Source organism: Poecile atricapillus, chromosome 27, assembly GCF_030490865.1.
Source record: "Poecile atricapillus isolate bPoeAtr1 chromosome 27, bPoeAtr1.hap1, whole genome shotgun sequence".
Classification (NCBI taxonomy): Eukaryota; Metazoa; Chordata; class Aves; order Passeriformes; family Paridae; genus Poecile; species Poecile atricapillus.
Window position 1 is genome coordinate 3004433 of NC_081275.1, and position 12790 is coordinate 3017222.

The 12790-nt window shown below is 55.7% G+C and overlaps 1 protein-coding gene across 1 annotated transcript in view; it reads right to left on the reverse strand.

Moving 5' to 3' along the window:
* Positions 1-12790, reverse strand: part of ZNF385C (zinc finger protein 385C) — a 59565-nt gene that overhangs the window by 32538 nt on the left and 14237 nt on the right. Inside the window, exon 2 of the mRNA XM_058858252.1 lies at positions 8296-8544. Coding sequence (XP_058714235.1) covers positions 8296-8544 — 249 coding nt within the window. The remainder of the gene's footprint in view (positions 1-8295; positions 8545-12790) is intronic.

Sequence of the window (12790 nt, forward strand, 5' to 3'; positions counted from 1 at the left end):
TAGAGCCGGGCTTGCTTGGGCAGGTCTGCTCAAATCCTGCCTGTGGCTTAAAGGATGAGAGAGGGCAGGGAGAACGGGAGGGGGCTCAGCTGGGGCACCAATGTCACCAATGTCACCAGTTCACTGCGTTCTTTGTGACAACAGACTGCAGGAGCCACAACAGACGGATCACTCTGAACCCTACCGAGGGCAGTGTTAAATTCTTTGCTGGCTCTTCCCAGCCTGAGACTCCAGAGGCAGCCTGGCAAATAGTGACCAGAACTGGGCAATGAACACATCAATAAAGGAGGAGGGAGACAGGGATAAAAGCCCAGCCAGAACTGCTCCCCTGCCCAAGTCTGCTGAGCCTTCCAGAGCCTTTCTGGCTGACTTTGTTCACCAAGGATTTAGGGTATAATTTGGGGGTGAAAGACGCCAGATAGGATCAAGACTGATACACCTGGAGGATGTGTATCGGTTTTCTTCTGCTCTGTAACTTGAGCCCCATCAGAAGCAGAAGGCTCCAGCTGAAGCAGCCGCCGGCGGTTCATCCCTGCCGGGCCAGGAAGGCAGGCGCTGACCTTTCCTGCTCCTGAGTTTATTCAGGATTAAGGTAACATATTTTAAGGGCTGAATCCTCCTCCCCCGAGGGGCTTCCCACACAAAGAGAATGGGATTTGTGGCTTGCAGCCCCCCCATGACCCCCCTGATAAACAGAGACTTGCCAAACTGCTGAGTTCACAGTGCCCACCCAGATCCTTTTTTTTTTTTTTTTTTAATTATTATGTCCCAGTTTTTAAATGAATCTTTCCTGCAGATTTCTGCTATTATGCATTTGAAAGGAGCAAACCTGGGAGCTATGTGTCAGTGGAGGGGTCTGGTCACCCTAGGGGACCTACACCCCCAGCTCTGACCCTCAAGGATGAGCCAAGGTGGGCAGGGTTTTGGTAGCAGAGCGATGGCCTGTGCCTCCCAGCTTCATCATCTTTCCCAGGGAGATGGCTAATTACAAAGGCATCCAGGACAGATCTGTGAATAGGGTGGAGAAACTGGTTGACCTAAAAATATTTAATTATCAAGAAAAGGGGTAGAAATTACACCTGGAAATAGTTTCAGAGAGACAGTGTAAGATTTTCCATCTAATTGGGGGGCCCCCCTGGAAGAGACAGGGCAGAGGGTTCCACCTTGCCCTCACACTTTGGTTCCCCTTAGCCCAGTGCAGATTTCCTGGGGGTGGCACAGGGCCCATATGGAGTCAGCTGGGGTTTGGCATGGAAATCAACTACCCAAAATCTTCTGGATGCTTAATTAGCCAGGGGTGATGCTGTCTCTGGTCTTGCCCATCAGGTTCTGGCTTAGCTTTGGCCCCTCAGGAGCTGCTGGTGCCCAGGGAGCTCATCCAGGCAAACGCTCCAGTGCCACAGCACAGACCACACCGAGACACTCCAGCTGGCATGGAAACAGCCAGATAAATGAAACTATTCCTCATGAATCTGGGGCTGTAGAAAATACCAAAGGTGAGCCAGAGCAGTGTTGTGGGCAAGCTGTCCAAAAGCAGCGATAACTCAAGGGCATGAAAAAGGAAGGGAAGTGAATTTGAGATGAGCAGGCAGTGCCTGCAGTGCTCCAACCGCTCCAGCAACTCCAACAGCTCTGACAACTCCAACAGATCCAACAGATCCAACTCACAGGCTCCAGAAGCAGAGCTGGGGGCAGCCCAGGGAGAGGCCATGGTCCTTGTGCTGGAAGGACACACGGCTACAAGCACCAGTCCCTCGTGGCCAGCTCACCCAGAGCTCTGCAGCACTCTGCTCCCAGTGTCACCAGCTCTCCTGGCAGCACCAGGAGCCAATCCCAGGCTGTGGACATGGCTCCAAAAGCCAGAATCCCATTTTCTCCCTCTGCACACCCACACTGACACCACGGGGTTATGGAGAGGAGAGCTCACTCCGGGAAAGAGGCAGAAGCATGACGAGGGGAGATCATCTCTTCAGAGAAAATTTTATATTGCTTACGACTTACTGTCTGGGAACATAAAACAGTTTAAGCAGCCGACCCTAAATCACAGTGACAGCTCTGCACTACCCACAACCCTCCGCTTGCCCTCCCCCAGCTCCCCCCGACCTGTCTCCCCTCCCCATTCTCCCGGTTCCTCGCTCGCTCCTCCCGTGCCCCCGGGCGAGCAGCGCACAGCGGGCACGGAGAGGGGCCCGAGGCTGCGGGCCCGGGGGCGATGAGCGGTGTTTCCACCTCTGAGACACGGACAAGTCTCTTCCCCGTGGCTGTCACCCCTCTCCAGCCCCCCCGGTTCGGTGCCGGTGCTGTTTGGGACGGTGCCCGGGCACGGGGCGCAGCCTCGCACGCACAGCCCGGCACGACCCGCTCCATCCAGCGCCTCTAATCCCCGGTGACAGCCGGGCTGGCAGCGCTGCTGCTGCGGGATGTGCTCCTCCCTCCTGGGAACAGCAGAGCCCCCCGGGGGTGCCCAGGTTCCCCTCAGCCCTCCCTGGGGATGTTTAAGACACAGCAGCCCCCAAGTGCTCGGGGGGCAAAGCCAAACCCTCCAAACAGGATTTGAATCTGATGACCGGGGTCAGAGCCTGACCCTGGAGCATCCCCAACACTGGGCACCCTTCCTAAGGGGACATCACCCACATCCCAGCACCTCACCCCCTGCTCAGAGCTGCTGATGGAGCTCTGGAAAAGGCCCCTTCAGGCTCAGAGCTCCCTCGGGACAGGACCCAGTGGGTGCTGATAAATTGGGATATGCTCACAGTTTAGCTGCTGCTTTGACCATTTCTTCCCCCCCCCCAGTTTAAAATAAATCCCAGGTTTCCTCTTCCAAATCTGCTGAGCTGATGCTACACGGGAAATTGTGAAATATTCCATGGCTCCGTGTTCCTCGTTGTTCTTAATCCACTCCTAATTAATGTCACGTGTGTCACAGCCCTGAGCTGAGTGGTCGTGGAACACCATTGAGGCAACTTGACAGCAAACCGACTGGAAGAAAGTGACAGCAAAATCCCAGATTAAAGAGGAATGGCTCACAACTGCAGGGCTTAAAAACAACACCAGGCAATTTCCTACTGATTTTGGGAAAAATCGCCATTGCCAGCACCACATCTGTGGCACCCCAACACTCCCATGGCCCAGGCAGCCCCCACCAGCCCACACAAAGATGATATTTGATATACATTATCTGACTTTGATATATTTTGGCTTGGTCTCTACACTTCTTAAGGCAAAGCCCTTCCATGGATGCAGCTGGAGCATCCACCCGAGTATCCCAGCCCCTGCCATGGGAGGCTCCCACCTCCTCCATGTCCCAGCAGTGCAAGAAAAGCCCTGCGGCTTCTCTGTCATTTTATGGCCAAGAGCTTAAATTTTAAGGATCTTTTTAAAGTAATTGTGTCAGGGAAAAATATCCCTGAAGCTCTGGCCAGAACTGGGGTGCAGAGCCAGTGGTCAGAGTCCTGGTGGGGAAGGCTCCACAGCACAAGAACCTTCCACAAAGCTGACCGCTTATCAATTCATTTTCTATTTGAAGTTACTGACTCAATAAAATCAGAGATTAATTATGCTACAGTTATTAATCCACAGAAAGCTGGGACAGCAAGCTAATGGGGTATTTTCTGAGGATTTAGAAAGGGAGCAGTTTTCTCTGGATTCATGGGTCAGCACAAAGTCAATGTTCAGGGTCTGGGCTCATGTGCCGTGTCTCACAGGTCCTTTCCCCCACAGAAATTTGGGGTTTTTTTGGTAGAAAAAGAGCATTTAATGAAACAGGGCTTTTCTGCCAGCTCCCAGTGACAGGGGTAAATCCTCTTCTCAGCCCTCCCAGCTCTGCCCCCAGGAGCCCCAAGGGACACCCCTGCACCCCATCCCTATGCTCCAGTGGGAAGGGAGAAGCCTGGGAGTGAGGAGAAGGAAGGAAAATGTATAATTACCCAACTGAGGTTCTTCAAATTATTCCTGATCCCAGCCAACATCTTTAAGACATGAAAAAACCATTATATTTCTCCCACCGAGATTCCAGGTTATTCAAATCTGATCTGAAAAGCTATTTTTGCTCATCTTTGCTCACAGCTGAAGGGAGCAGCCGAGGCCAATGGAGCAGGAGGACTCCGTATGTTTGTCCTTCATAAATTCACTGAAGCTTAAAATCTGAACCCTGGTGCTGCTTGGGCACAAGATATTGATCAGCACCTGGCAGATGCAGGTCCAGCCAAATGGACTTAAATCCCCTTTAACACTTAGGCTGGGCATGGATGTGCCATTGGGAAGTTTGGGAGAGCCCGATGTGCTGCCGGTGCACCTGGAGATGGACGCTGTGAAGTGGCTCCCATGACAACCAGAAACTGGCCTGTCCCTGCTAAATTTGTCCAAAAAGTCCCAAAAGCAGGAGAGCAGCAAACTGCTGCAGGAGGTAAGGAGGAAGCAAGAAAGAACAACTTTTCCTCTGGTATTGCTGGAACAAGTCCTAGCAGGCACCTGGGCACGGCTGGGAGCTCCACCAAGGGCAGATGTGAGAATGTCCCAACCCTGAAGAGTGGTGACACGACCGCCACACCCCGATTAGTCCCAGTTAGACCCTAATCCCACATGTTTGCAAATTATTTAAATCAATACCTTGGGATTATTGCAGACAAAGCCCGGCTGAACATCGCTGAAATGGATTGGCAGCCGTTTGCTGGGTAATGAACAGCTGAAAGGCTGCGACAGCAGTGGGGGAAGGAGGAGGGAATGCAGCTGAGCAACGAGATGCCAGAGCACACAGAGCAGGGTCATGGAGAAGGAACATGGCCCAGGATCATGGAGCAGCATCATGGAGTGGGATCACACACCCTCCAGACTGCCCATGCTCAGAGCCACCAGCTCCCGTCTCTCTGCTGCTCTCCACCCCAAGGCACGGCTTTCCCAGCTTTGCTCTGTGTGGTTTTCAGGAGTTGTCTCTCAGCAGGGCTCCCCCAGACCAGCCCAGAGCACAGCCATGGACTCCTTGGTCAGTGCCACAGGCACTCCCAGCCTCAGGCACCGAGACCCCAGCTCTGCAGGAGCCATTCAAGGGGAGTGAGTTCTCTGCCAGCTGCCAAAATCGGGGGGTTCATCTGGCACCCCTCTGAAGCCCAAGATAAATCCACCAGCAGCTGCCAGCCCCGCTGACTCCCAGAGCAGCCCAGGCTCCCCCAGGGTCCCCATGTCCCCTGCTGGGGGCCCCGCTCTCTGCTGCAGGCCCAGTGATGCTGAAGCTGTCACAGCGATTTCTCTGCTCATCTCAAACCTTTCTGCTCCCAAACACGCATGGACAGACATTTCAGCAGATAATTGGGAAAACCAGGACCTTTCCCTTTGCAAGGAACTGTTGTTCCAGGGCTGTGTTGCTGCGGGGGGGGCAGCACCGGGCAGCCAGGGAGAGGCTCAGGCTACAAAATGCCATGGGATACTGGAGAGGACCAAGAGTTTGTGACACCAATCAGCCCCAGGGCACAGCTGCCTCCGGGTGCTTTAGCCCTGCCTTGGCATTCGGACTCGGGGAGCAGCTCAGCAGCCTCCAAAGCCAAGAAAAGTGGTTTGAGTTGGGCTCGGGGCTTGTGTAAACCCTCCTGGCACGGGAGATGCCTGAACAGTGTGTCCTTCCCACGGACCCTGGCCAAAGGGCTACGAGCTGCTGTCAGCTCAGATCTGCCTGGGAAAGCAGAGCCTCATGCTCCAAAGGAAAGTGCTTCCCACTGCCTTTCAGGGAGATGTGGGCTGGCAGGGCCCAGAGACAATGCGCTGGTAGCAGCGAGCACAAGCTGTTCTTTACATCTTGTGACTTTTTCAAGACTCTTGTGGAAAGGACTTTTGGGGAGAGCAATGGATCAGGGTGTAAGTCCTGAAATGCTCCAGCTCAGCCTGTCCTGCGATGGGAACCCCAGGGATGATCCAGGAGGAGGGGAAGAGGCAGCCCCCTGTCCATGCCCCTGCAGCCACTGGTCTCCACTTCAGGGTGGCTCAGCCCTTCCTGCTCATTCAGCACCAGACAGTGGTTTGGTTCCCGAGGACTCTGAGAGCAAACTGAGATCGCTTGGGCTCCCTGGGAAATCACAGGCAGTAATTAAATCACTCGTGACCCAGTTGGATTAGAACTGGCATCTGCGGCACGAAAACGTCTTTCATCTGTGGGCACCCTGTGTCTAATCACCACCTTCACCATGATTCCATACAGGACAACAAGGATCTGTCTTGCAAAATGAAACGTCTAATAAGCATTAATTTGTTTTTAAGTTGGGGGCTTTCTGGTACAGAGCTAATGAATTGTAATGACACTGATTAGCATGTTTGCCATCGATGCTCCTCTGCAGCTTTGCTCCACGAGATGCCAGTGATCACAGCCTGTGCAGGAAGAACAGATCCAGAGGGGAATGGGGAGACTGAGTGGTGGCTGGGAAGCTGCCTTTGATGTAGCTGTAGATGTCATCATGAGGCAGAGATTCCAGCCCAGAGGAACATCCCATCTTTGTCTAACTCAATTATTTCACTAAATCCACTGTCGTTGACCTCCCAACACTCCCCCAGTGCTGACACACCACTGGAGACCTGTGTTAGCCATTCTGTGTGTGGGCTGTGCCAGGCTGAGCCCAGCCCCGGAACAGGCAGCTGCCCAAGAAGGGGTGACTGCTCCCAACTGCAGGCAGATGCATTTTCTCAGCACCTGAAGGTAGAGGTGTGGCTGGTGAAGGGCTCCTAGAGGAGTGTGATGAGGCAGGGCAGGGCTTCCCCAGCACCCCATCGCCCTGCCAGCCCTGCCCGTGCCCTCCTGCCCATCACTGCAGCCCAGACAGGAGCTTGTCCTGCGCTTGTCCTCAGCTCACTGGCCCCCTTTGCATTTGGGGGGGACACGTATGGCACCAAGTACCCCCAGTGCCAGCGGCACGGCCGGTGCAGAGGGGACAGGAGTCACATCAGTCAGTTCCCAGCCGCCCAGGGTCACGCCTCAAGAGACTGGGAAAGGCTCACAGTGACAACTCTGGAAGTGACATTTTTAACCAAAAGTGCAGGGAAAGGTCAGCTCCGGCGGGATCAGGAGGGGCAGGGAGGTGCAGGGAGCAGCTGCTGCCTGTAATTTCCCCACAAAAGCAGATCAGAGCCCTGCGCACGCAGGAGCGACTGTGCCTTGCCCGGCGGAGCGGAGGCCCCGGGGCTGCGACACTGGCAGAGGTCAGGGACGGTGCAGAAGCACAAAGAGCAGACTGGCATGCTCCAAGATTCTTTGGCTCAGTAGGAAATGCATCCCTGGACAGCCTCCCATCAGGCCACAACCAGATCGAGGGGAGAAGCTGGAAGCTGCAGGCTGGAATTTATGAGCCCTATCCCCATTAAAATAGCCGGCGATATTTCCATCTGTCAGTAATGTTGATGAAGGGACCTGCTCCTTTGCATATCCCAGGCCTTACCCAAAAAAAACCCAGCACCAGTCAGGGCAGGATTTGGCACACAGATGACTACTGCCATGCTAGGAATTTATGGCTCCAGCCTGCCCAGTTTCTAGTAAGCTCAGGATCAGGGAACCATATAATCTTTAAGGTCCCTTCCATCCCAAGGCTTTCCGTGATTCTATGCAATTCCCTGCTAACAACAAACCCTCACAGCCAAAGGCTCAGGTGGAACAGGTCAGCCATGGTGACAGGGTGACATTTCTGGGCACATTTCCCTGCTTTTGTGCATAAAATCTGCAGCAGCCAGCTGGGCCCAGCCAGGTGAATGCTGGCAGATGGCACAGAGGGTAAGTGAGTCCTTGCCCTTGCACAAGCTCCTGCCCAGCAGCACGGCACCTGCACGTGCCAGCGTTCCTGCCATGTGCCGGCATCCCTGCCGCAGCAGCCAACAGGTGAGGGGCCTCAGCACCAACATCTAAGCAGCATTTTGAATCAAACTCAGCACAGATACAGGAGAAGTGCACAGCAGGAGCCTGGAGGGACACAGTCAGGTTGCAGCATCCAGTAACCCAGCAACTGGCAGCTACTTCAACCTTGGACACGCATGTCCCTGCTGCACAAACCAGCCAGGAACCCAAGAAGACACCCACAAAGACAGAGCAGCAGCAACCTCACACAGACAGACCCACATGTCCATCCTTCTGCCTCTTGGGCCACAAAACCACTTGAGGACTGGCAGTGACAGCTGGGGGAAGCCCTGAAGTTCAGGTAGACCAGCAAGTGACAGACGCCAAGGACAAAATAAAGCACTTCTGAACTTTCCATGAGCCCAACAGAGCAGCTGTACCAGAGCAAGGGCAGCCTTTGGGCAACCTTGACCTGCTGGGTGGGCTCCTACCTTGGGCCGCTGGCATCTTCCCCTTGTTTAGCTGCTTGAGGCGCTTCTGGTGGGACTTGCCGTTGTAGTGGATCTGCGCCTGTGCGGCCGAGTTGAGTTGGATATTGCAGACCTCGCAAAGTGTGAACGACTGGTGCTTCTTCTCCCGCTTCATGCGCTGCTCGGGCTGGCTGGGGGGGCAGCTGGCCTCCTCCACCAGCTGCACTGCGCTCTCAGGGCTGTGGGATGGGCTCAGGGGTCGCTTCATGCCTGCGGGAGGAAGGACAGACCCACTGTGAGGACAGAGGGACAGGAACAGGTCCCAGGTGAGGCAGGAGAGCCCGACACAGGTCCCACGCCTGTGGTGTGTCTGAATCTGGGGGGATCCCTGAGCAAGTGCAACAGCGTTTGGGCAAGACGACATGAGCAGCAGCATTCCCAGGAGGTTAGTGCTGGAGAATAACCCACTTCTTCCAAGTTTCCAGCTCTAGACGACACTCCTTGTGTCAGGTCAAGTCTCTGTTCGCTCGTGGGCAGCACTGTGGGTTGGCCCAAGGCAGAGTTAGGACGGTACCAACTCTCTGCAGGCAAGAGATTCATCTGGCAGGACTCGTGTGCGGTGAGGTGTCCCAGAGCCTGTCCCCACCACGGCAGGAGAACGACTGGCACTGGCACCACTGGCCACCAGCAGGTTCCTGTCCTGAACACGGGGCTCTGTGGGACCAACTTGCAGCAGGAGCGGGAGCCCCAGGCCCGCTCAGCGACAACACAGAGAAGAGCTGGCCATGGAGAGGGTCTGGGGTCAGCTGGGGACAGCCCTCCGGGCGGCCTTTGCCTTGCAGGGACACTGTTCCTGCTGCCCGACCCCGAGCTGGGAATCGGTGGGACATCCAGAGCAGCCTCGGAGGCGCGAAGGTCACCCGAGCCCTGTGATCCAGTTACCACCTTGGAGCCGGCAGCTGCGGCTTACGAACACCCGCAGGCACGAAAAGGGGCCAAGGCAGGGGCCGCGGTGTCTGTGGGTGGCCAGGCAGGACCCAAGGGTGCCCTGCAGGGATGTCCCCGGCAGCCTCGGCAGGGCCGCATGGGGACCGTGCGGGGCTCGGCCAGCGGGGACCGCAGCGGGCGCTTTGGCTCGGGCGATGGGCTGCCCAAAAGCCCAAAACCCCAAAACCCGTGTCCCACAGCACCCAGCACCCAGCAGGCTACGAGGGCTCGGTCCCCGGGCCCAGCGGGGAGCCGGGCGGGTCTCGGTTCGCTGCAGCCCCGGGCGCGGCCCCGCGGTGGCGCCGCCGCTCCGCCGGTCCCGAGCGTGGGTCCCGCACCGGGGACAGCGGGGGACAGCGGGGAGAGGGGACTGGAGGGAGAGGGGACAGCGGGGACAGACGGACAACGAGGAGAGGGGACAGCGGGGACAGAGGGCAGCGCGTTCCCGTCACTGCCACCGGGTGTGCGTCCCCCTCCTCAGCGGGACCCATCCTGCGCCTTCCTGCGCCCCGGAGGTGGCCACGAGTGTCTCCCTCAATCGTTCTGTTCAGCCAAAAGGAGCGGGAGGATTCCTCTCTAGCTGTTAAGAGAGCTGGAGGCCTTTCCCAGGATAACCATTAGCAGAGCAGCCGGAAAGCGGATCTGGGAGCCGATCAGCACCAGGAATGTGAGACGGGGCCTCAGGGACGCAGCGGGACACGCGGCACGCTGGTGGGGACAAGCCAGCCGAGGCAGGTCGCCTGGTGCCCTTGGCATCCTCCCCCTCCCCGGGTATTTTTAATGCAATTACATCCCAGGACGCAGAGCTAAAATTGGAACATTATGTGGACAAAGTATCCCCAAAGTCTCCCTCGTCTTTAAAACGGGCACTGCTGTTGCTCTGATTAGGCAGCAGCTCCTGTACCGGCTCCCGGGGCAGTGTTTGAAGGTCTGTCCTAATTGCACACACACTTGTTGTCTCATTCACTTAATTTCTTCTGTGCCTGTTCTGCTTCTCAGGTGCCAGGGCCACGATGCGGGTGGCTCATGGCTGGGACAGGTCACAGGACAGGTCATGGCACATGTGCAGGCTGGCAGTGCCCCGACTGACGGCTGCTTTGGGGCAAATTTCACCTTTTCAGCAAAGCCTTGAGGAACTTCTGCCCGGGGGGTGGGGGGCTGTTGCCTTTCACAGGAGGGAAACTAAGGCAAGGTAAAGGTTAAGTGACACCTCCAGGATGACTCAGGGGCTCTGAGCCAAACCCAGCTCAGAAGGCAGGGTCAGCACATCCCAGCTCCACCACCCAGCCCACCGCAGGACCAGTGAGGTCAGGCTTTTGTCTCCTCCATGCACGAGGATCACAAGCAGTTGCAAATTTTTGGGTAGTCTTTCCAAGGGTTCTCCTGGATGGGGGAGATGAGCTCACCTACCACTGCCCAGATTTCACCTGGCTGACCAGCATTGAAGACAGGACCCCAATGACAATGGTGCCTTAAATTTTAGCTTTCATATTTTTCATATTCTGCACTGCCTGGGTGTGTAGTTTTCACAGCTTCATATTAAGTGTTCTTAATCTCTCTTCACAGAGTAGGTAGACAAAAAAAAATATCTTTCCTAGCGTGGTATCAAGGACAATCATTAGAAGTTTCAGGCCCAAAAGCAGAAACAACAGCAGACTGAAGAGAGAAAACAAGAAGATTGGGACTTCATAATCTGAAGCTCTAATTGGACAATGAACCCCAATATGCAGATGGACCAAAACTTATAAAAATGTGAGACCTCATGACCGGTCATTCATTTTTAGGTCCATCTTTGGTGTACCCCTGGCCAGGCTTTTGTACTGCCCAAGGTGTATCCTTCAAGGCTTTTCAATAAATACCTACTTTATTCTTAACTCTGTCCAGCCTCTGCTCTAGGTCAGCCTTCTCAAGGCATCAAGACTCTGCCACCTGCACTTCTTGCTGCCCTTCCCTCAGAGCCAAGGGCTCTGCCGGCCTCACAGGGGATGTCCCTTTGGCTGCTGATTTTTTGAAGCAGACCCATGCTGGGCCATCCTTTACTCAGTTCCTGAATGCAAAGCAAACTCCAGAAACCACAACTTCCCACGCAGGCTGCAGTCTCTGGAAGTGGCTCCGTGCTCACACACACACTGCTGAAGCAGCATCCCACAGCATCCCACAGCATCCCAGAAAAGCTGCTGGCTAGGCATGAGATACATCAGCAGGGCAGTGGGGTTCTGGCCAAGCTACAAAATCCTGATGAGGGAGCAGGTTTGATGCAGGTCAGGTCCTTTCCCTCATTTCCTGTATTCTGGATAACCTCAGGGCAGAGCCATAAAGGCCACCTTGGGCATAGGGAGTGCCTGGACAGAGGTTCCCATGCACATGCAGCCTGAACATCTGTGCACGGATGTTCTCTCAGTGTCCTACCCCAGCAGGGACCCTCCTGCCATCAGCACTGCTTTGTGTCCCATGGGACTTCTATCTGAACTCAAGAGAGCACAGACAGAGCACAACAGAACACACAGGACCAGAACCTCCCCCCAGGTCAAACTGCATTTGCCACGGAGCTGAGAGGACCTGACAACAGCTAATTGGGAGATCTCTCCATTCAGTGATGTGGGATCAGGGAAAACACCACCTGAACAGAAAGTGCATGAACTTGGTAAGAGAGCAAGAAATCTGAAGAAAAAAATATCTTATTTGAGTTCACTGGGTTGCATTCTACTGAACCCACCATCCTTGCCTCCAGTTGAGGTGCACACGAAAGTAAAAGGAGCAGAAGGAAAAGAAAGTGTTGGTATGAAAGTGGCCACCAACAGTTGTCACAAAATTCCCTCAAACCCCCTGAGTAAAGGCCATTTCATGGTCCCTGTTCACATCTGCAAGGACCCTCAGGAAAGCCAGAGCTGCCACAACACCTCACCCAAGCACAACTCAAATCACTGCATCCCATCACCTCCATGGTTTGCACCATTGGGCAGCTCTGTGATCCTGCCACTGCCATGCACGTTTGCACCAGGGCCCGTGGCTGTGCCCCCCTCCAGAGCCACCAGCGAGCCCCAGACCCCCAGCAGCAGCATCCTGCCTCCTCCCAGACCCCTCACCACCGGCACAGGCCATTCCCAGCCCAGCCACCCATTCGGGCTCAGGATACAGCAATGCCTCTGCAAGGCGGCACCTGGTGCCCCAGGCTGGCACAGGAGGCTCCTACCTGGTGCTGGTGAAGGGAAGGGCGAGCCCTGCCCTTGGCACCGCCGAGCCGAGCCGGCTCCTGCCCTTGTGCCACTGCCCTCAGGGCACCGCAGCCTCCCCTGTGCCCGGAGAGCCGCACACGCTTGGCTCGTATTTCAAGGAGCGCTTCAAATGCGGTTCGATCGCCACTAAATCAGCCCTCATCAGCAGCCTCCGGACGAGAGCCGGCACGTCCGAGCTGGTGCCTGGGGCTCAGCAAGATCCCAAAGAGCCCCGAGCGTCACGAGGGGCAGCGGGCGCCAGCTGGCAGAGGGTGGCACTGGAGGAGCCACCTTGGGCCAAGCGCGGGCGGATG